Source organism: Hoplias malabaricus, chromosome 16, assembly GCF_029633855.1.
Source record: "Hoplias malabaricus isolate fHopMal1 chromosome 16, fHopMal1.hap1, whole genome shotgun sequence".
Classification (NCBI taxonomy): Eukaryota; Metazoa; Chordata; class Actinopteri; order Characiformes; family Erythrinidae; genus Hoplias; species Hoplias malabaricus.
Window position 1 is genome coordinate 9,180,665 of NC_089815.1, and position 23,421 is coordinate 9,204,085.

Below are 23,421 nucleotides of genomic sequence, written 5' to 3' on the forward strand. Positions count from 1 at the left end.
CATCACACACGCATGTGGTAATACTGAGCTAATGCCAATATCACTGTGAATCCAAAATTTCTTATAAGAGCAGTATATATTTGAAAGGCTTTTCCACCAGAGCCAGGTATAATTTGATGAGAGACTACAGCAAACTGCTCATACTGTGCTGTGACGGACAGGTCTTTATGAGCCATCAATCACCTAAAGCGGCGCCCGCATGCAAGTGTGCCGGGGGAGGTCTGACCTGCGGCCTAGCGTGACATTCAGGGAGGGAGTGCCGCTCACCCAGGAAAGCCCATTACAGCAAAGCATGATGGATATAGCCCCAAAAATGTTCATATGTGGGCTGACATATAATTTGTTATAATTTGTAAAAGTGATATGGTCACTCTCTTTTCCATCTGTCCTCTTTCCTTATTATGTCCAAAAAAACATACTGCAATTAACCTCTAATTTAAGAAATAGTGGAAAGCAGTATAAAAACTTATGTGTTTCTTATAGTACGGTATAATATTTAAAAAACAATGTTAGGCTCTGATTTACATAGTATGAAGCTTTGCCTTGTTTGTTCTGCTTATGAACAGAAGACAGAGATCTAAGCACAAAAAAAAAAGAAAAGAATTGGCCTGCATTCTCCACCTTTCCCTTCTGTGACCCAGACAAATTTATAGATGTCTGGGAATTTATGCTCTTAAAAATAAAGGACATTAATAAGCGATTTCTTCCATTTTTGGACTCATCTGACCACCACACTTTTCAAAAGTCACCCTCATTTTTCTGGGAATGTATGTTTTAAAACTGTGACAGAGTTGTTGAGGAATGCTTTACAGATCATGGAGGTTTATTTTTGCAGGGATTTATGAGGCCTTCTCTGAGGTGTTTTCAAAATGTAAACATATTAATTTGACAACAGATGGTTCACTAAACGTACTAATTAATGATCTGAAAAGCCTGTGAAATATCTGATGAAAACATTTACTGAAAATCCTAAGTCAAATGTTGCAACTGTGCCATCAATTGTGCAATCGCTTTGAATGAAATGCAAGAGAAGGGACATCATGCAACGGCACGTTATCATTTTACCTTTAATCAATACGGTCTGATAGCAAACACACTGAAGGGCAAAGGTAAACGGAAAGCTCCTGCTTTGTCACAGAAAACAACAGACAAGAAGCCAGAAAAAAAATGTAACCACCAATAGGACTTCAGTGTTTGTCTTGGCTAACACTGCCTCTGGTGGCCACAGCCAAAGCTCATTTCTGTAAAGGCAAAGTTGTTTGTAATTGGAAAATACTGTCAGACTAAAGACAATTGAATTTGAGGCCTGAATATCAAGATATATGTTATTTTTTTTAAAGCAACACCTTGAAGTAAAGCATGACATTATGACTTTCTGTTGCACAGTGAGTAATGTTTACGTGACCAAGCCCTCCCCTTTATGATCCTCTCTACACTGATAAGACCATTGCAAACAGACAGTAGACCAAATCTCAGTTTCGCTCTTGCTGACTTGACACAAAAGAGTTTAAGGGACAGCTTTAAGACGTCTCGTAGCCACAGTTTGTGATAACAACAGATGGTCAGAAGTGAGAGGTGAGAAAGTTGAACTTCCAATCCAAAGTCTCCTAGACAGCAATACTAAAGTATCCCGACTAACAGAAAGCCTGGGGATTCTGAGGATGACTTGAGTGTGAAGACAATGGCAGGCCATTAATGTGAATTAGTGTCTAAACAAAAGTGCTGGGCCACATTCATACGACCTGGATTAAAATCACAGTACCATGAAGATCTCTGAGAGTGGACTAGATCTGGGCACATCAGACTACGCAGTGAGCTTGGACCCAAGTTACACCATGCTGGAGTTTGATAGTCTGAGAGTGCTGCCAGTGAATACAGGTAGGTAGAAAATCTTTTTTGTGGTGTCTCAAAATTCATTCAAGTACACAGGGCTGATTCCACGATTGATATGCCGCTTAGCCATTCATTCGTTCGTTCAATTCCACCTTGCTTCACCATTCTCTGGGTTGTGGTGACCTAGCCCTTGTATTTCTTAAAAATTCAACTTAACTGTTTTATACTTTATCTATATTAAATCCAAAAAGAATCCAAATAAATTCCATTTGCCAATTCTAAGATGTGTTGATCAATCTCCCCAGTCTCTCCTATCTGTGATGAGGTAGTGTCGGTTGTGAGTTCTAGTCCCGCTCCGTGTCTGTGAGGAGTTTGGTGTGTTCTCCCCGTGTCCGCGGGGGTTTCCTCCGGGTGCTCCGGTTTCCTCCAACGGTCCAAAAACACACGTTGGTAGGTGGACTGGTGACTCAAAAGTGTCCGTAGGGTGTGAGTGAATGTTTGAATGTATGTTGGCTGTGAAGGACTGGCACCTCCTCCATGGTGTGTTCCTGCCTTGCACCCAGTAATTCCAGGTAGGCTCCGGACCCATCGCAGGATAAAGTATAGTTACAGTGGGGTGGGTCAGGCAGAAACACTGCTAAACAGTGTTGTAGACCGAATGTAATAAAGTTATAATTTACCTGGAATATTCCAGATTGTTGTAAAGGGCATTTTACATATGTTAAAGAATACATAGTAAAATGTGCATGCAAATTTGAATTTGATGTCAGTGAGAAAAAATGGATGGGTCAAGGGATGATAATTACATTTTTATAGAGATTTTATAGACACTCGCAGACTTTGCATACTTCGGAACATTAGGAAGTCACCTTAAACACCATCAACATGCAGCATCCACCAGGATGATCTGACAGCAGCCCACCAATGCCAGGACGTTCACCACACATCAGCTATTAAGTAGAAAGGAGACTGCCACTTTATAAATGCCCACAGAGATTTCAGCCATATGTGTTCAGCCAACCAAACACAACAAGCCAATGTCACAAATCAAAATATCACAATGAAGCTCTCAGATTCTTCTGGTGTTACTTTTCAGCAGATGCATTACTAAATGCAGCTTTGCTGTTCTCTCAGGGGGTCATTTTTACTGAGTGATACTGCATATGAGTTAAACACACACAGACAACTCTGCAGACACATGCAATAGGTTTGTATTTCAAGGAAATATAACGACCCACTGGTGGGGAGTTCAGAGTCTTTGAGACTCTAGCCAAGTAAGACATGTGTTTAACTCCTCTTACATTTGAAAAACGTTTTGGTCATTCTGTCATCATACAGAGCATCACAAATTCAACTCCAAGGTCTTTGCATATCCAACACCTATCAGTTTTTACATCTTACTTTTGAAAGCCCCAGTCATTCCTCCCTGTTCATGCTCTCTTGGTTAATCTAATTTTTTGTGATCATTAGGAGGCTGTTCTGCTGAATCAGGGCCACTCTGGCACTTTGGAAGATGCGTCTATTACCACTGCTTCTTTCAGTGCACAGCAAGCTTGGTGGCAGATGCATTGTAATCTCTTAATTCAATACAACTGCCCTCTGAACCTAAACCACATTTAAAATACCGAAGTGAAATCCCTTGCTGCCAAATTTCTAAAGTACATAATTTACATACATTACACAGGATAGCCATTGTCCCCACCATGCCTGGTCTGTATTGAGAGTGGATTTGACGGTCACTGCTTCAGAATGTGAAGCAATCCTGAAGAGATATAGAATACTGGCAGAGTGCAATTTAAAAGCCTACAGCACACAAGGAGATTGAATTAAAACAGAGCTAGCAGCACAAAATTAGGCTGAAAATGGCTGCATACCTCAGCTTTCCAATGACCTGTATCAGGTTTAATTAGCTAAATGGAAGGTTTCTTTTTTGTTTTTTTACTCCAACTAATAAGTAGCAGTGCTTTAGAGGACAGCTGTGGCCTAATGGTTAGAAAAGTGTGCTTTTGAACAGCGTGTTGCTGGTATGATCCCACAGCCAGCAGGAAAACTTGGAGTGGGGAGGATTGAAGGAACAGTGCTGTCCACTGTCTAATCCCTCAAAACACAGCTGAGGTGCCCTCACACAAGGCACCTTATCCCCAACTGCTCTGGAACGTCTCCCCACTGCTCAATGATTTGTGTGCCCTCACTGACCCTAGTGCACTAGTGTGCTTGTGTGTGTGTTTACTGCTATGGACTGGTTAAATGGGTTGAAGAACCATTTCATTGTATGTTGTATAACGACTAATATATACACATTTACTATCTCCACAACAATTTTCATGGTATACTGTGGCCAAGGCTGCTCTGTAATTACTCAACTCAGAATCATTTCAGTCACTTCCTTTTAGTGCTGAAATTATTCAATCATGTTGTGTGCAAGGATGCAATAACAGGTCACACAATGAAAAATAATTAACCACTGGGCAACGTTTAAAACACTGTGCTTAATTCTGCTTCATCCATAGGGCTGTAAAAATATAATATACAAAATCATAGTAAAAATCAACTTTTTGGTTTTCTTTAGTACTGTGTCAAATATATATAAATATTTTGGGTTAGATTTCTAGTTTAGAATTACGTCAAGCCCTGATATACAGTACGATGTCGTCGTCATCATCATAATTACAGCCTAAATTTAGAGATAATTTGACTGTAAGTTGAGGCTGCTACAAACACAAATTTCCTTGATTACAGCCAGCTTACCTTTGCTGTCCTTTGGTCGAAATGTAAATAAATCCTGCAGTCGGCTTTTGTTGAAATGTTAAGGGCTTCAATGGATTTATTGTTTCAGAAATGTCCACTATACACACTTATACTGTAAAGAATTGGTTGGTAATATCCAGCGATGGCAATGTTTGTCACTGTTTTCACTGGACAGGTCACTGACAATACCTCCAAAACTGCACGTCTGTGACGTCACAGGCTATAATCACATGACTAACAAAGATTCTACAAGAGTAGCAGCTTTCTCCTCAGAAATGGCAGTTTAAAATCAACAGATTTTTGACCAACAATAGTGTGGCTTTGCATGTTACTGTACATCTTACATGTGCATTAAGTTCTACAACTGACTATTACCGCCATTAATTTATTCTTTCTCTTGACAACAGTGTTAAGTGAAGCCACGCGCTTCGTTTTCCCGCCATTTTTAAAGGTCTACCTGGACAAATTCACACTCACTGCCATAACAAAGATAAGCACTTGTCTTTGTTGAAACATCAGCCGGTTGTTTCCATTTCGATTTCCAATTCATGAATCACATTTCATATAGTTAACTAGTCTTTTCTAGCACGTTTCTTTAGGTTTCATAACATTCTTTTTGTTTCATTTTTTGGGTTGTTTTCGGGGGCTTTTTCAGTAAATTGTTGTGAAAGACAAAAATAAATTAGCATGTTTAATAGGTTTACTACCTTTATTTTCTTCTGGAATTATTGAACACAACAGTTTTATTAATGTCGTTTGGTGTAGTTAACTGGACCAAAATTTAGTTAAAGATACGTATTTTACTGCCTTTTGAAACTAAACTTTTTTTTAAAATAGCACTTAGTGCTACCTCTAAACTGTGATGGATAGTAACGAAGTAAATATATTTCGTTACTGCACTTAAGTATTTTTTTCGTGTATCTGTAATTTACTGAAGTATTTCCATTTTGGTCGACTTTTCACTTTTACTCCACTACATTTCAAAGTCAAATATCTTACCTTTTGCTCCGCTACATAATGAAAATCTGCAGTTACTTTTTGTTTATGTGTGAATAAAACCGTAACGTGTCTAAACAAATCTCCCGGCTCCGCCCAGTGGCACCGTTGCTAGGAGACGAACGAACATAGTCTCCGCGCTAAAATAAGTGAAAACGGTTTACGGTTTAGATGTCATAAATCACTCAGAGAGGGCGAGAGTCATTTGGAGATTCAAAGGAAAGGAGTGTTTAAAGGAACACTATGTAATGTTTTTACCTTAAAATTACTGCTTTAAAACCATGTTGATAATCTTGGCTCAGCACCAGAAACTTCACTATGCCATTGTGATATACTTGTGCACTAGCATCTACGTCACTCTGCAATTACACCGCCAGACCACTAGAGTGGAACATTTTCTTTGTTAATGTTTAGTCTTAACATTTAAGAGTTAATATTTCTGGACTTTTGAACCATGTTCGTCTGACCACCAATCACAATCATTGTGGTCTGCGTAGATGTGACGAGTTACATTTCTGGAGAGGTTCGCATCAACACAGAAACATTAATTGGGCTTAATACTCAGGAGAGAGCGACCTCTGTTGTTTTGGAGAGGCAGCATAAAGACTGGGGAACCAACAGTTACACTAGAGTCTTTCGCTTATAATGTGTTAAGCATGAGTCTTGTTACAGCAGTTATAATAGGACATCAGAGCCATAATATGTCATCATATTTTTACTTTCCATACTTAAGTACATTTGAAGGTTATGTACTTTTACTCAAGTTAAGATCAAAGACTTCTATTTTTACTGGAGTAATATTTTACCTTGAGTATCTGTACGTTTACTCGTGTACATGGTTTGTGTACTTTGTCCACCACTGCCTTTAATTCGCTAACGCCAAAATATTCTAACTAGGGCCGGGTGTCACAGGCTGTGTCCCAATCTGCATGCTACCCTCGTTTATTCACATGGAAAATGTGGCAAAAAAGTCATTAATTTGACATTCTATTTAATGGAGTGAGTGCAGTTTGTGACACAGCTGCAGAACTTACAAGGGAGAGAGAGAGAGAGAGAGAGAGAGAAAGAGAATGACAGCATTGCATCGACAGGATCACAGAATAACTCACAAAGCAACTCAGAATCTGACACCTAGAAACTAAACCCAGCTCCCAGCTCCCAGTAAAATGTGACTGTTATTTAATCATTATTTATGCATTGCTAATTTAAAAAAATGCAAAAATGGTAGTTAACAGAATTTTCAGTAGGCCTCTACTGCACTATTACTAATGTTGTAGTCTATCAAATCCACAAATCCCCAAATAAAATTTAAAAAGACTTCAGTTTTAACAGGTTCTGGGTGCAAGATTTGCAAAATTACTAATAATTTGTCAAAGCTTTAATTACATTTAAACTTTAAGAGCAACACCAGCAGTCTTTAAGCTCCATCCACTTGAGATGTGCTTAACAAGTGCAAATGCTTTGTCTTGTTGGTCTTTCCTATGATAATAAATTTGAGGCTAGTTTGTATATTGGAAAGCTGTTTTATATGTAACTAGGGAGTTCTAATTGGTGGAAGAAAATAGCAGTTGCCAAAAAGGGGTAGCTGGTAGTCAGTGACATGCCAGCCAACCACTGGCTGCTACTTGCTGCTGCAGCTGCCAATTAGACATGAATATTTACAGGTGGCGGTGATGCTATAGAACCAACCCTGTCTCACACTGGACTTTTTAGAGATTATGAACCTCATGGGACTGTCTACAAGCAAACTCACTCACTCACTCACACACACATTCACTCATAGTTAACAAAAATGCTCAATAAGCTATTAATTGTGTCACTTCAATGTGTCCTTGTTTAATCACATAGAACCGCTGCTGTCTGAATCGGCAGGCAGTTTGCCGCAGGTCAGTGGGACTCTGTGCGGCATCTGCGCTGATAAAGCTACAGGTAAACACTACGGAGCAAACAGCTGCGATGGGTGCAAAGGATTCTTCAGGCGAAGTGTCCGCAAGAACCACGCCTACACCTGCAGGTGGGAACAGACCACAAACACACCTCTGAAATAAGGAGGTAATAAAATTTTGCAGTGTTCAGATTAATCCATATATTACTTTTTTATGTGTAAATCCATATTGTTTTCTGTTTAGACTAAATTTTCTCAGGGTGGTGGGGGTCTCAAGGGTACATTTTCAAAATCTTAATATTATTGTATAATATCACATTGCAATTATACAGTCAAACCTACATTATCTCAGCAACGATATTTGGATTTCAGGCATTTCATTTTCTAGTTTTAAAAAAAGATATATCCATTTCCCCACAGAGAAATTTGTTCACGATACACAACTGTACTTTAAAATCATTGCTGTATCCCTGAGGATACATTTAAATTTTCCACAACACGTTATGATCATTTCATCTAATAAACTTGAGAAACAGATTTTAGAGACATGGCACTCTTCTGGTGTATGATTCCTATCACTACCACTGTTAAACATACAGACTCTTTACTTTCAAAACCATTTAGGAATGAACAACAGTGGGATTCCTCAAAATGCAATCATACCATCTTAGCATCTTCAGTTTCTATCTTGAACAATGCTAAATTCACTCTCCATACTGAAGATCTTATTAAAACAACTTTTAAATAAATATGAGTGTAAACATTTCAGTTTAAAGAAATTCCACAATATGTGATGTTTATACAGATATTAAAATATCCTCATACAATATGTTCAAAACAAAAACCACGTTTACTAAGACATTCTCATACTTCAGGTTTTTAACAATCTAATTTTGCCTCCACTTCTGTCATTACTTATTGGGTTTATGTAAGCATGGCCTTACCCACTTGTAAATATAGTGAATATTGAGATGTACAGGTATACAAGTTATTTCAGTAAAGTAAATATAACACTTCCTATAATTCAAATAGTCCAAGGCACATCTTTCTGTGTCATGTAAGGTGAGCATCATGTATAAAATAATCATCACAAAAATAGATCTGGATTTGTCCAGGCACACAGCCAACAACGAGCACAAGACAGAGAGGTTGATTTCACAGTTCAACTATGAGAGGAAATGTCATTTTCTAGTTGTTCAGAAGTGGCAGTAGCACATCCCCACAAGCACACACAACCATGTACTATTCTCAGAGTGTGACATATGAAGTGTTTCATTGGGTCGATTCTGCTCTCTGGCTGTGCACATTGGAGAATTATAGTCTATCTCTGTATGTGTAGGTTCAGCAGGCAGTGTGTGGTGGACAAAGACAAAAGGAACCAGTGTCGATACTGCAGGCTGCGCAAGTGCTTCAGAGCTGGCATGAGGAAAGAAGGTGATACAGCCGTTGAAGGTTTTTTTTTTTTACTGCATTTGTAATTGGCATCACAAGAAAAGAGACCCAACTGAGTTATTAATGAAATAGTGTGATCATCTGAGATTTTACAGTCTAGTTTGTTGGTTTGGATTAGTGTCAATACTATGACCAGAGCCAGCAGGCCTAGGGCACACATTTTATTTTTTGTCACCCCTAATGTGACTGGTCAAGACTAATTTAATTACTAAAGTAATTAATACATGAATGTACAAACAGTATTGACATATTCAATATCTATTCTTCCCATTGACCCATCAAAATTTCAGTTAACCAGTAACTGTAACAATATGGTTTTTGCTAAACCTGAATCTCTCCAGAGCCACAAACACTCTCCCAGACATCCACATACAGTTTTACAGGATTTCTTATGGTTTTGGGTGAGTATGAGTTTCTTGAGCCCTGCTTAGTTCCAGATTTGATGTAGCATTTGGAGGGATTGATACATTTTTCCCACTCCAATAACCGATCCAGCATTTTTTTGCTGATATACTGATACCCAATACCAGATATCATATTTGTGCCATCTTTACCAAAATTCTTTTTTTTGTAGTTGCTACCTAAACAAGCTGAAAATAATTTCGGAATTTGAAAGTCTGGTCTAACAGGATTGACAGAATCAGGTATTATTATGTATTATTCATTCACAGAAGATTATCTTCTGTAGAAGAATATTTTCGCCCTACCATTCACCTAAGCTCATCATGGCAAGCAGCAGGTTCCATATCATAATATTGGTTGACATTATATAACATAGCGGGTCCTAGAAAAAGAGTGAAGTGAGTTTGAGCTGGATTAGAAGGAGGTGGACTTCTCCTGGGAGATGGTAAACCTCATTACCATGTCTCTCTTCAGCAGGACTCTTGAGCAGAGTGAGTGAGTGGCTCTGTGTAAGCCAGGTTTTATCTGCCTCTGGGTGCTGTTGATAACCAGCAGGGAGGGAAAAAAAACAGGGCAAGGCGTGCCATGAATGGCCTTTTCATATCAATAATTAACATGCCTGAGTATGGTCAAATATTTACTGAGGTTTATTTGAGGGGAACACACACATCAGACCCCGCTCAGTCCTGGAGAATGTTATGCAACCTGGACTGGTACTGCTTAGTATTGAAATCTGAGCTTGACAGCTGCTAATATAGCCCCTAGACTGGCACACTATTTTTTTCAGGTTTATAACATAGTTGTACCTCCTCATACGGTGTTTTCTAAAATCACAGAACCGAATGCAATGTTCCATCTTGTTTGCTAACAAAAATGACTCACTATCTAATCTCTGTTCCTCTTACAGATTCTGTCCTACAGTTTGAATTAAACAGCAGTCATTGGTTAAGGAACTTTCACCACAGGTTTCTGAGTAAAAGCAGACAGGGACTGTAGATGCCATCATTATCAGTCAATTCATAACACAGGCCTTATTATAGATTTGGCAGAGCAGTATTATAATTTTCACAGCCTTCCCAATGCCATTTATAGCCTTGGTAAAAACAGTATTCTTGGCACCACAAACAGCCAAGTTTTTTACAAATTAACCTGTCGAAATCCACAAAGGTACCATGGAATTTCATTATTGCTCAGGATCATAAGCATGCTGGTTGTAGTCATACTCCCATGCTGAACTTTTAGGGGAAATTATATTCATCCATGGATGAATGCATGGCGGTATCGACATATTCCTTGTTTGTTGTTTTTCTCAGCTGTGCAGAATGAGCGTGACCGAATTAGCTGCCGCAGGGAAAGCCAAGGAGTTGGAACTCTAACCATCAGTGTCCTTCTGAAAGCAGAGGCCAGCACACATCAGGTAAGCCTTGGTTCTCTAAGTGAAAATTACAAAAGAGAATCATTGACTAGACTCTCCTTTTTCTAAAACACAAGAAAAGTAGCTGCTGAAGTGATTTGGGAAGACTAGAATATGCTTTAAGAGCTTGAAGAGAAGCAGCCATTAAGGCAACCCTTAGAGACAACAAGATCAGTCCTTTGCCTTTGGTTACCTCTGTGAATGGTGGAATTGCCTCAGGACTCAATTTGATCACAGCCTATTTAATTGAAGTGCATGAGCTTGGAACTGGTGCCAGAATTCAGAAGGTTTTTTTCCCCCAAAGTGTGATAACAACCACACATCCACATGACATGCCAAAGGAGCACACAGAGAACTAATTGGATGATTGACTAATGAGGCACAAAATGAGCCTGGGATGTTTTCCACTGGGGTCTAATCCACATGCTTGCCTTTCATGTGAGCAGTGCAGAGCCAGGTCTGATCCAAGTCTAACAGGTTTTCCAAGAAAGATCATACACGACCATAAGATGTCCATCCATCATTTACCCATCTCATCAAATCTCTTTTGCAAGCATGTTCCTAATCCAGCATCAAGGCATATCGCCATTAAAGTGCATTCCAAACTTTTAAAAATTTCTACGTAAGTTATTGAGTAAACAGGGATACAATGTGTTTTTGATGCAAAGCTCGATAACATCCCCTAGGGGAGCAGTTACTAGATATGTGTTAATATGTGAAAAATAGCACCCCTTGTGGTGCAGTAACCATGAGTGAACATGAGTTACAATCAAGTTCCATGAGGTACCCATAAAAACGATGGGGACAGGATACAGGATTTTTCATTTGGGTAATATTTAAAAATAAATTTAAGTGTATATTAGTTGCTAAATTAATTTACAACATCTTCACTTTAAACTTCCATAAAACAACATTCCAGAAAGATAATTTTAGGATTTAAGAAAAAAACATAAGTTCTCCAGATGTCTGGTTCCCATCACCACTTTTGTGAAACATGTTCTTAGAGACTGGAATCCAACAATTCTGAACGAAGTTTAACTAATGAAGTTTACTTTGTTAAAATATAGAAAAATCTGTGGAATTCTCCTGGTGTGCATTGCCCTCTCTTAACTGCCTATCTTAAACAGCATCACAGTAGTGTTCATCCAGCTGTCTGTGGCTTGTATCTGCAGTACACCTCCTTGACTCTTCCAGTGTGTGAGATTAGCCCCAAGAAAATTGCTCGCCCAGGCGATGTTTGTGAATCTATGAAGCAGCAGCTCCTCCTCTTGGTGGAATGGGCAAAGCACATCCCTGAGTTCTGTGATCTGCCCGTGGACGACAGGGTAAATCATGTCTTTGTTTATTTGACCTCATGCTGAGTCTCACGTGGATTACCAAAGCTCAGTATTGAGGGTTAGCATTTTTGTGGTTTTGCTCTTCTGCCAATGACAACAGGTACCTTGAGTTTGACTTTGTATAAACACCACTATCGGTATGTGTGTGTGTGGACCATGTGTGCTGCGTCTGCATGCAGGTAAGCCTGTTACGAGCTCATTCTGCCGAGCACCTCATCCTAGGAGTGGCTCGTCGCTCTCTGCCCTACAATGACATCATTTTGCTAGGTAAGCATAGTTTCCTGTTTAGCTTGAAAGCATGTCACATTTGTGAGCAGGGATTACAGCCATAATTTATTCCCTCAGGAAATGATTTCATTATCCCTGTGAGTGGCCCAGAGCAAGAGATGTCCAAGCTGGCGGCACGTGTGCTGGACGAGTTGGTCAGGCCTCTGAGAGAGCTGGACATCACGGACACAGAATTCTCTTGTCTCAAGGCCATCATTTTCTTCTCTCCAGGTCAGTCAAGGGTCACTGTCATGTGCCCATTACTTCACCACCCTGCTTTTCCAAAGCAATGGCCAGAAGCTTTGGTCCTTGTCTCAGGCATATGCATACTGGCCTCAAAACACTCTGGTCTGTGAAAATCTATTAATATCTGGGAAGAGGCAGGCAAGGATAGGCAAGTTTTTGCTTTATTGCCTTTTGGCAAGAGAAACTGATTATAAGTGCAGAGCCAGGTCAGCCAAGAAAGAACTCCTTCAAACACACAAAACACCCACCAAGTGTTATCCTCAACCTCCTATTTTAGGTCTCCTTACACAAAGTTCAATATACAGACTCCTTCATGGTCATTCCTTCAACTTACACTTACCACACTGTGGCTTCTCAGCATTTTGGAATATCAACTGTCCCTCAAAGTATTTAAAAAATATTGTATTTTTGGGTTCCACCAGACTGCCCGGGACTGGAGAGCTCTCAGATGGTGCGCAGGTTGCGTTTCCAAGTCCAGGTGCTGCTGGATGAGGCAACCTGTGAGCAGCGAGGGCGCTTTGGGGAGCTGCTATTGCTTCTGCCTCCATTGCAGAGCATGGCCTGGCAGATGGTAGAGCAGCTTCAGCTGATCCGACTGTTAGGAGAGGCCAGTGTGGACAGTCTGCTTCAGGAAATGCTGCTGGGAGAGGGAGCTGAAAGCAGGACAGAATCACAGTCAGCTGCAGCCACTGCAGGTACCAGATGTTTAGCACCTGCTATTGTTAGAAGTAGGAACTGCAGTTGCAACCATATTAAGCTATTACACTTGGAAGAATTGAATAACTATTGAAAACTTTCAAAAACTTGAAGCAGTTATAGAAGCATAATCTAAAATTAAAGTGTGATATGGTAAATTATTCCTGTACTTGAACTTTATTCATACTAGTTATTTTGGAGTTATATTCAATTCCTATCCGCTTCTGCAGTTAAATCGTTCACTCAGTATACAGATATTTTTCTCCAGGACTGAATGGTTATGAGTCATCTGATTTTGCAAAAATAAAAAAAAAAGAAAAATGGCACCTTCTTTCTAATTAAGACTTTCTCACCCTGCTGTTATTTCTATACTCATCTAATAGTTCTGTGCTACAATCCTGAGCAATATATATGATTGTGATTCACACTTCTGTCTTCAGATGTGACATACATTTCCTCTTGTTGTATTTCCAACATTTCATAAGAATCTGGTAAACAACAACTGCTTCCTTAAATTCTATTAGTGCCCTTTAGGGCTGAAAGTTTGACTTTGAATTTTGAATTGTATTTCTTTTCACTTATTCTGCTGTGAGTTTAGACTCCAAGTCCAAAAACTCCCGCGGTGACTCTCAGTGCACAGTCAGGCTCTGTCTGTGTAAGCATGCTGATTTAAGTTAAGCCTTCAGAGCCAGGGTTCTTCCACAGAGGGAGCTGAGTTGTTGGCTGGGTATGAAGATGTAGAGAGTGGTTGATAAATCTGGGCTTGCTTCTCTGATCCATCACAGGGTCAAATTCTGAAGTCTTGGTTTTTAGCCCACCTGCAGATGCAGCCCTGCCCAGGAACCTGCAGCCAGGTCACGTCTCACTATCTAACTTCACATCGGTTATCCTCCCTGTACCATCCGGTGAGTAGACAATATAAGGAAAGATTCAAACTGAAACATACTAAATGTCCAAATGAGATATTTAAGGGTTTCTTACTCCCTTATTCTTCAATATTACTTTGAATGTTGACTGCCTGGAATAAAATAACAATTTAGTTACAGGTGCATCTCAGTAAATTAGAATATCATCAAAAAGTCCATTTATTTCAGTAATTCAATTCAAAAAGTGAAACTCATATATTAAATAGATGCATTACAAACAGAGTGATCTATTTCAAGTGTTTATTTCTTTATATATTGATGATTATGGATTACGATTATGGATTTCTGAGATGGTTATGAAAACCATCTCAGAAAAAGTGATCTGCTGGATGAAATGAATCCGCATTTCCAGAAATCTTGTCAGCAAACGGAAGCATAAAACACTCGAAAATTTCCTGGTAGATGGCTGAGCTGACTTTGGACTTGATATAACACAGTTGACCAACCCCGGCACATGACATGGCTCCCCAAACCATCAATGATTGTGGAAACTTCACACTAAACCTCATGCAGCTTAGATTGTGTGTGGTGGCTCTTGAAGCACTGACTCCAGCAGCACTCCTTGTGAATATCCCCCAAATTTTTGAATGGCCTTTCCTTGACAATCCTTTCAAGGCTGCGGTTATCACTGTAGGAAGGTGGGTGATAGCAGGAGGGTGTCAATGGACATCTGTCAATTTAGCAGGTTTCCTCCATGATTGTGTAACCTAGTGAAACTGACTAAGGGACATTTTAAAGGCTTACGAAGCCTTTGCAGATGTTTTGTGTTGATTATCCTAATTTTCGGAAATAATAACGTTTGGGTTTTCATTGGCTGTAAGCCATAATCACTAACATTAAAAGAAATAAACACTTGAAATAGATCCCTCTGTTTGTAATGAATCTATATGTATTTCACTTTTAAAAAATGTAATTACCTATATAATTTTTTGATTATATTTTAATTTATTATTATGTACCTGTACATATTACGGCCCAGCTTTTGGGGGGTTTTGTTCTTTACCATAATTCAGACAAATACACCCATTCCATCCAGTACTCAATACACACACATTTTGACTGGTTTACCTTCAGCTTCTTTATGATTTTGCTGTTACTCAATAGTTCTGTTGATATAGGGCTGGGCAATTAATCAAAAATTCATCAAAATTGACATTCAGAACTTCTAATCGACATAATCTTGTCTATATCGATTATTTAACTGTTTTTTTTTTATTATTGTTATGTCCTCACAGTGTGTTCATGTACTGTCCCTTTAAAACCACGCTACCAAGATGCAGTCATGTGATTCTGCCCCTATCTGCCACTTGGAAGCAACCTAAACGCTGAGGCTAACCGAGCAACTCGAGCAGCTAGTACCACAGAAAAACACAGCATCTGTGTTTTAGACGTGCTGTGTTTTGACTATAATTAATACAACACTAAACAAAAAGTCAAATGTAAATGCTGAGAAAAAACAGTTTTAGCGACCAAAGCACAATCACACACTAAATATAAATGGTGCTCAAAAAACAAGAGAGGAATAAGCTCCCAGCAAAAATAGAAAAAATATCCCATATTTAAAACTGGAGCATATTAACAATACAAGTCTCGTCACTGAACTATGAGAGTAAAAAACACAAAAACAAAATAATTTGTTCATTCATTAACCGTAATCGTGGTAAAATGTACAATTAATCGTGATATTGGTTTGTGCTCATATCGCCCAGCACTATGTTGATATAACGTTTTTTTTTGTGTTATCTTTGGCTTAATGTCAGAGCTGGATGTTATTTACATTTTATGATCAAATTTATAAATCATTTGGATCCTAATGGGGCCTGGCATACATCAAACAGTGCGTGTGAGAGAGAAAGAGAGAATTAAGAGTTATGTCCTGAATAGTCTCACTTTGCCAGACTCTAGGGAGAGTCTGGTACCTTTTGCCACTTAACGTGGCCAAGAATCACATTCTACTGCAGGAAAAGAGATTTGACTGACACACAAAAAGGACCAATCTCAAGTCTGCTATTTTGGCATGACATGTAGCCAGTCAGAATGCTACTGGCAGAATCCTGACAGTGAGGCCAACTTAACGCACTGAAAGTATCAGACTCTCCGTCAACTTGTGGGTGGCGCGTCTGTGGCTGAGACTATGTCCTGAAGGGTTAGGTCCTAAAAAAAAACATACGCCCACAGACACACACCCTCTCACACAAAACCTAAACATCTGATACCTGTCACCCATCATTAATATTTCCACCACTACAAGGAATATATCATCACTGTCCAAAGAAAAACATATTTCTAAAATACTTACTTTAAAAGAGAATAGGAAAAGAAATCTTCTTAACTTTCAACGGAAGTCAATGTAAAATGACATTTTCACTGTTCATCCATCATGAACTTTTCACACGATGTGAAGGGCAGCTGCAGTGTTCAAATGATGTAGTAAAGTAAACATCAAAAAAATGGAGATATGTGTTTTTATTTTGGACAGCAACTACATTTTTTTTTTATTTTGAGCAAAAGCCCTTTTGTTGCCTGTCAGTCTTATATATGCAATGCCTAACCCATGTTCCTCTCTCCTGAGCAGCTGTGTCGGCTATTCCCCTGCTCTCCACGCAGACTGGCACTCAGCTCTACACACATGGGCAGGCTGCAGACATGTCAACACAGATGGCTATGGCTCTCTGAACCAACCAGAAGAAAACACTCACTTCCAAAATCTGACTTTGTTAAGGGCCTTATTTATCTGCAGGTGAATGAATCAAGGCACCATTCAAGGGATGCACACACAATTAAGGCTCATTAAAAAAATATTAAAAATAAAAATGAAAAGACTAAAATTTAGTGCACCTTCCTCCATAATGGACACAGGATAAAGAAATATAATTTTAGAGGTGATGGATACTAAGTGCCCCAAATATTACATGCCTGACAATGGTGCCATATGAACAAAATGTATCACTGAAAACAATAAAACATAAGTGCTCATGATTATTAACAGATTATAAAAAAGTCACAGTGATTATGTAACATTGAAGGTCCAATGGAATCTTGGGTAAATTATAGTACTGTTTATTGTACTTTGGATTTGGCAGGGACAAGGATATAAGAAGAATAATCTGTCTGACAAATAGTCTGACATTGGACGTATTCAGAAATAGTACTGCTTTAAAAAGAATTTGTTGTCAGAATATTGAAAGTATCCTTGGGCCTTTTCTTTAATCACACAGTCCACTGATTATGTGTGGAAAGCAAACAACAGCTTATCACAAATGTTCTGTCACTCTGCATATTAAAGAGAAAACAGTCAAGTCAAGCTTTTTTCAGAAGATATTTTCAGCCATAACATTGGCACAAATATTACAAGTAGTGTCCAGAATATATTCAGGTAACTGCCAGAATAATGTAAGCACTTGCATTGATTAAATGAGCTGAACTGAATGAAAGCAGGCACTTCAAGTCTAAGTGTGGTGCAGTTTCAAAACCAGTGAATTAACTGCTAATTCTGCACATGATACATTTTCTACATAAAAAAAAACATATGAACATATTACAATAGATTTTTACTAGAAGGGTTTCCAATCAGATTTTTCAAATAATGTTTTAGATGTTTTTAAACTCCAATAAACATATCAATTATTCAGCCCCAATTTAAAATATTCGTATAATCATTAGACTAGCCAGCACTATTTAAAATGTACAGCACAGGTTCAAGTGGTTAATCCAGATCCAGTAGTGTTGACAAGTTTGGAGTCCCGGTCTTCAATAGAATAAATTGTAACAGATACATGTACAAAAACGTTTTAATGAGATGCCAATATTTTGTAGGGTTCAAACCTTTAATATGGTGACATCAAAATGTAATAATAAATCAAAAATCTTTTGCTTTTTAGTACGTTACGGTATGTAGTTAACATCAGTCTATACATTATTAATAACACTACTTCATTTGTAAAGGATTCTAACCTTTTTAAATAGTAAAGTAATTGTAAAGGGAATTGTGGAGAAAAAACTGGATACATTTGCAAAATATACAGTAGAGGGCGCCATTTACTAATTATGTGAAAAGCGAAAAATTCTGATGTTACGTTTTTGTGACACTGCCCCTTGCAAGTTCCACTTTTCCTTAATCCATCTATTTTGAATAAAGCCTGTCTTAGGGCTTTAACATTGTCCGCCATTTCTTTGGTTTCTGTGGAGGCAGCATGTGTTCTGTCTCGTCAAAAACTGCATAACACGCTGGTTAAACTTGACAGAAGGTTCCAGTAGGGATAGTGTGACTCACCAAAAAGCCCCACTTTGACTAACACTCGTATATATTTTCAAATCTAACCTACAAACTCAATGTAAGGGAAGCATAAGAAATATTCCGCTCATGGCAACAGTTGCCACAGCAGTAACATTTACCTTCACTGAGGAACTTTTACTGACTACTGGGAACCCCTGAACTGGGAACACACACACACACACATCTGTGTTAATAAATGATTTTAGCTACTGATTAGTGATATCTACCCACTGTCACAAAGCCCCAAACTATCCAAATCTTCCCCCCTATTCACACAAGGCATTCTTATCTTTCAGTGCTTAAACCAAGTCATTACAAAGCCCAGTTAAACAAAAGGGAATGTTTTGTTTGTTCATTCACACTGTGGAAGTCCAGACTTGCGTTTCAGTGACAGACTCCATATTGCATGTGGTGTATCTGCACATATGTCAGCCTGGAGAAATATGATTTATCGGAATAATAAACCATTAGATTGTTGCCTTATTAGTCATCAGCCAGAGGCCTTCTCCCCACACAGCATATACACTCACGAGAGGTGCATTAAGGGTAGAAGGTCTGCAGGAATGATTTGGATAGGCTTACTAATAAGATATGCTTCTTGTTACCATAAGTACTACATCAAAATCTGTTTTGTTTGATATATTATTTTTTATTTGGGTTGTTGTGGTGGCGCAACAGGTAGTGTCGCTACCACACAGCTCCATGTCTCTGGGATGTAAGTTCAACCTTTTTTGAAAATCACTGTGTGAGAAGTTTGTTTCCCCTGTGTCTGCATGGGTTTCCTCCGGGTGCTCCAGTTTCCTCTCACAGTCAAAAACAAATTCCACTATGAGAAGTTCCAACTCAACATAATATGTCTAAATGAATGTGAACAAAAAAGTACTTACATTGAAAATCAAATAATCATAAAAAAAGTCTATGTGCAAATCAAACAAAGTAATTGTCAGAAAAATTAACTGGCCACCCCTGACCCCAACCCTCAAAATTACTCCATTTGCAATGACCTGGATTGTGAGAAGCAGAAATCTCTACCACCTTCTAAAATGGACCTGTTTCTCCTCCCTGATGATTCTATTGAATGGTTTATCCCTGTTCCAGCTGCCGCCTGGCTCCCCCTTGGTCAGAGATTCTCAGCTGCAGCTGCTCAGGGACTCATTAGCTTTGCATCTTACATAAATGTGAGTAATTATTTGTAAGATCAACAGTGTAATCAGTGTTATGAAACTTGTAGATTTTGACTATTGCCATTACTGCACAAATGTATTGTTTCTTGATTATGGTTTTACCTGTGATACCTTGGACTGCCTGTTTTTGTTTTTGTGTGTGTGTTTTGTTTTGGTTTGGCAACTGCAAGCAATACTCCTTAAAAGAATGGAAATGTAATGCTCTAATGGAAAAGTTTGGACATTGCTGAAAAATGTTATTGTCACTTATCAAGGATTCCGTGTAACTATCTATTAAATGTTTTTTCTGCGTTTTCCCCTCACATTTTACTAATATTTATCTACGTAAATCCCAGCAATGAATTAATGATGGATGAATGATTGGTTAATGGCTTGGCCAGTGCAGTTGTGTTATTGTTAACTCCCTGTATTCAGTATCAAATGTTGCTAATTAAACAAACCAATTATTCACTCATTTTCTGAAACCGCTTATCCAGTTCAGGGTTGTGGTGGGTCCGGAGCCTACCCTACCTTCACTGGGCGCAAGGGGAACACACCCTGGACACTTTTGAATCGACAATCCTCCTACCAACATGTGTTTTTTTTTTAAACGTGGGAGGAAACCGGAGCACCTGGAGGAAACCCACACGGACACGGGGAGAGCAGACCAAACTACTCACAGACAGTTGCTCGGAGCGGGATTTGAACTCATAATCTCCAGGTCCCTGGAGCTTTCTTTTATCTAGTGTACATTACATGGGCTTTTAAAGATTAAATCAGGACAAAATACAAATGTATGTAGATTTATACATTTACATTTTGAACATTTGTAGGGCATTGCTAGTACATCAACAAAAATAATATATATATATATATATATATATATATATATATATATATATATATATTTTAGGACACAATTATATTATTAAACATTCTGTGAAGTACAGATTTTCCTTGTAAATTTGTTCTATTTTAAATGGATAGCTGGGCTTTTAATGAGGCATCTTACTTTTTTATTTTGATCTATGGACTTTAGCATAGATGCTGTGTCATTTTATAATTAAATCTGCACTAAGATCTGGGTGTTATACAAGTAGGAGTGTTTTTGTTACTCCTTGGTTAAAAAAATTGAAAGTAATTGTATAGAAATATCAATAACCAAGGGATGAGGCTTGCTGAAAGCTCACAGATTGAACAAAGTCCAGGTGGCCAATTAAGTCAGCATGGGTCAAGCTCATATCTGATCTTTCTCCTTGTGTTTCATATTGGACCAGAGTTGAGCAGGTGTACTGATGCTGTGAGGCGGTACATACGAAGAGTCAAAACAGTTAATTCATGATATTTTTCATCTGACAAATCCTCAATTAATCTCTGCAATACTTTTTTACAAAAAGAATGTTTCCACTGGAGTTGCATATTGGCCATTAAAGTACAGAAGATAATGTTTTGTTTAGATTCTTTTTTTTTCCAGTATAAAGATTTATTTTATGTTTTACCTAGAAGCCACCTCGGTATTCATTCGAAGAAACAGCCATCTATTTCTTCACGGCTAAACAGGGCTGCTGAATAGTGATGAAAAGCCATTTTTCAACATTCTGGGAAAGGATCAGTAGCTCTGCATTTTTCCAGCTGCCTACTTCTCGCCAGCTCCTTCTTCTCCACTCCTTCTCCTGTCTCTAAGTGCTACAGTACATCTGGGCTTTTCCGTGCTGTTCCAGCCTTGTCCTCAAACACATGCACTTTGGAGAAGGGGCGGGGGTAGGAGGAATAAACGTCAAACCACACGGCTCTCATAGTACAGACCGGGTCTTTCACCCAGCATGTCGCCCTCGCTGACCCAAAGCCTCCCTCTGCCTCACCAGAACCTGCTCAACCTGCCTTCTCTCTCCAGTACTAAAGCATTGGCAGTTTCTCTGAGCTTGGGCTGAAATGGTTTGCGCTGACCTGATTTCAGGCTCCGAAGGAAGCGATGATGGGTGAATGGGTGATGATGAGTCAAGTCGATGTGACAGACGGACAAACTGCAGAGTGGAAAGAATGCACATCACATATTATACCCACAACCAAGCACTAATTTCCACTGTCATATGCACACCCCCATAAACACTCCAGTCTACATATTAGTCTACATTTACCAGGCTCTTCATTTCCACCTCGTTTTCAGATGTATTGACTGTGTTAGTCAGTCACCTCATTTTAACTAATTCTCATAAAGGGTTTAAGCCAACACAATCATGCTGTTTTATATCTGTGCTAGAGTTAGCTGCAAGCTCACCCCGACTGTGTCGTAACAACACAGATGTCACAGATGATGGTGATTGCAGATTGTACGTTTACGATTTCAGACCCTGTACTCTTTTAGATTTAGTCATTTGTCTTTGTTTATAATTTAGTACTGATGACAAAGCACTTTACTACTCCCTAGAGTTGATAAAACACAGCACTAGGGCTGTCTTAACCAAGGCATTTTTTTCTAATAAGCTAACACTGAGAATGTACGTTTTTTTACCCTTTTTTTCTCAGCTCACAAAATAACTTGCAGAATAGATTCATGCTAATTTTACCTTCACTATATTTTTTCTTTTATGGATACACATTTGGTGGATAAACATTCACCTAGATTTTCTCATTTGATGTCATGTACACTGACATCATCTAACGGTATGGCCCCATTTCGGGAAAGAGTATTTTTGTAGAACAAGTCATGTTTCCGGGGCCTTCAATTTCATGACTGTTTTGTCAACATAGCAAAATGATGGACACATCTCCAACTCAGCCTGGCCAAGATATGATGTTATAGGAGTTCTTCAAAATCAAAATCAAGCTGACATACAGCCAATCGCCTCAAACCCTCATGGTTCCACTCGTAGTCGGCGTTCTGTTTAAACTGGTTGAGTGATGACAGAGAAAGAAAAAACAAAGTCCATGGAAACGCTCTCTCACTCCAGCTGCATCCTCACAACAACTCACAACAGCTGTCATATTTGTCTGGAATCGGCCATCTGCCCCAGATCATGCGTCACGTTTGACGGGTCTGTATTTGGTTTATGTAACAGAACAGTGGTTTGCTAAGGTGAGAGAGTCATGCTCATGAACACTAACATTAAAAATCAATATTTTACCAAGGAAATGAATGCAGTTATAATTATTTCACTAAGGTGATATGTGATTAATTGTACTAACTGATGGCATTTTATTGACTATTGCTTGTTCTCCAAGCACACAGAAAAAACAGACTTGCGTAAGTAAAGATTTTATGTTCTGGAACAAAGGAGAAAATCTCCAACAAGGAGGGATAATCTCCAAGGCTTCTAGGCCTTTAGAAACTGCCTAAATATAGTTGCAAATATTGGTTGTAATTTTTTTTTACTCTGTGGTTTAACAAAATCATGTGTAGCATAACATTCTTTCATTCATTCATTCATTCAGAGACACACACTCACACCTATGGACACTTTTTGAGTCGCCAATCCACCTACTAACCTGTCTTTGGATCTTGTGAGGAAACTGGAGCACCCAGAGGAAACTCACACGGGGAGAACACATCTAACTCCCAAAGACATCCACCTGGAGCGGGGCTCAAACCCACAACCCCAGGTCAAATCAAATCAAATTTATTTATTTAGTGCCTTTTACAACTGACATTGTCACAAAGCAGCTTCACATAGTATCAGAACAGAACATTTAAATCAAAGTCCAATGCGAGCAAGCCGAAGGCGACAGGTCCTTGGAACTGTGACAGCAACACTACGTGTTACACCACCCATGTAGTGTATC

At 38.8% G+C, this 23,421-nt stretch overlaps 1 protein-coding gene across 1 annotated transcript; it reads left to right on the forward strand.

Annotated features, from left to right (window-relative positions):
- The first annotated feature begins 1,516 nt into the window (after nt 1-1,516).
- Nucleotides 1,517-20,483, forward strand: hnf4b (hepatic nuclear factor 4, beta). Its single transcript, XM_066647405.1, has 10 exons — nt 1,517-1,878; nt 7,426-7,591; nt 8,802-8,896; nt 10,630-10,733; nt 11,903-12,055; nt 12,247-12,334; nt 12,413-12,565; nt 13,003-13,275; nt 14,062-14,181; nt 16,778-20,483. The coding sequence occupies exons 1-10, from the start codon at nt 1,764-1,766 to the stop codon at nt 16,876-16,878; spliced, it is 1,368 nt and encodes a 455-aa protein (XP_066503502.1). The 5' UTR covers nt 1,517-1,763; the 3' UTR covers nt 16,879-20,483.
- Nucleotides 20,484-23,421: the final 2,938 nt, after the last annotated feature.

What these genes read in the sequence shown, in the direction of transcription:
- hnf4b (XM_066647405.1), top strand. Translation starts at nt 1,764, where the DNA reads ATGAAGATCTCTGAGAGTGGACTAGATCTGGGCACATCAGACTACGCA. An exon ending in AGTGCTGCCAGTGAATACAG is followed by an intron (nt 1,879 to 7,425) that starts GTAGGTAGAAAA and finishes TTAATCACATAG; the next exon opens with AACCGCTGCTGTCTGAATCG. An exon ending in CAATGACATCATTTTGCTAG is followed by an intron (nt 12,335 to 12,412) that starts GTAAGCATAGTT and finishes TTATTCCCTCAG; the next exon opens with GAAATGATTTCATTATCCCT.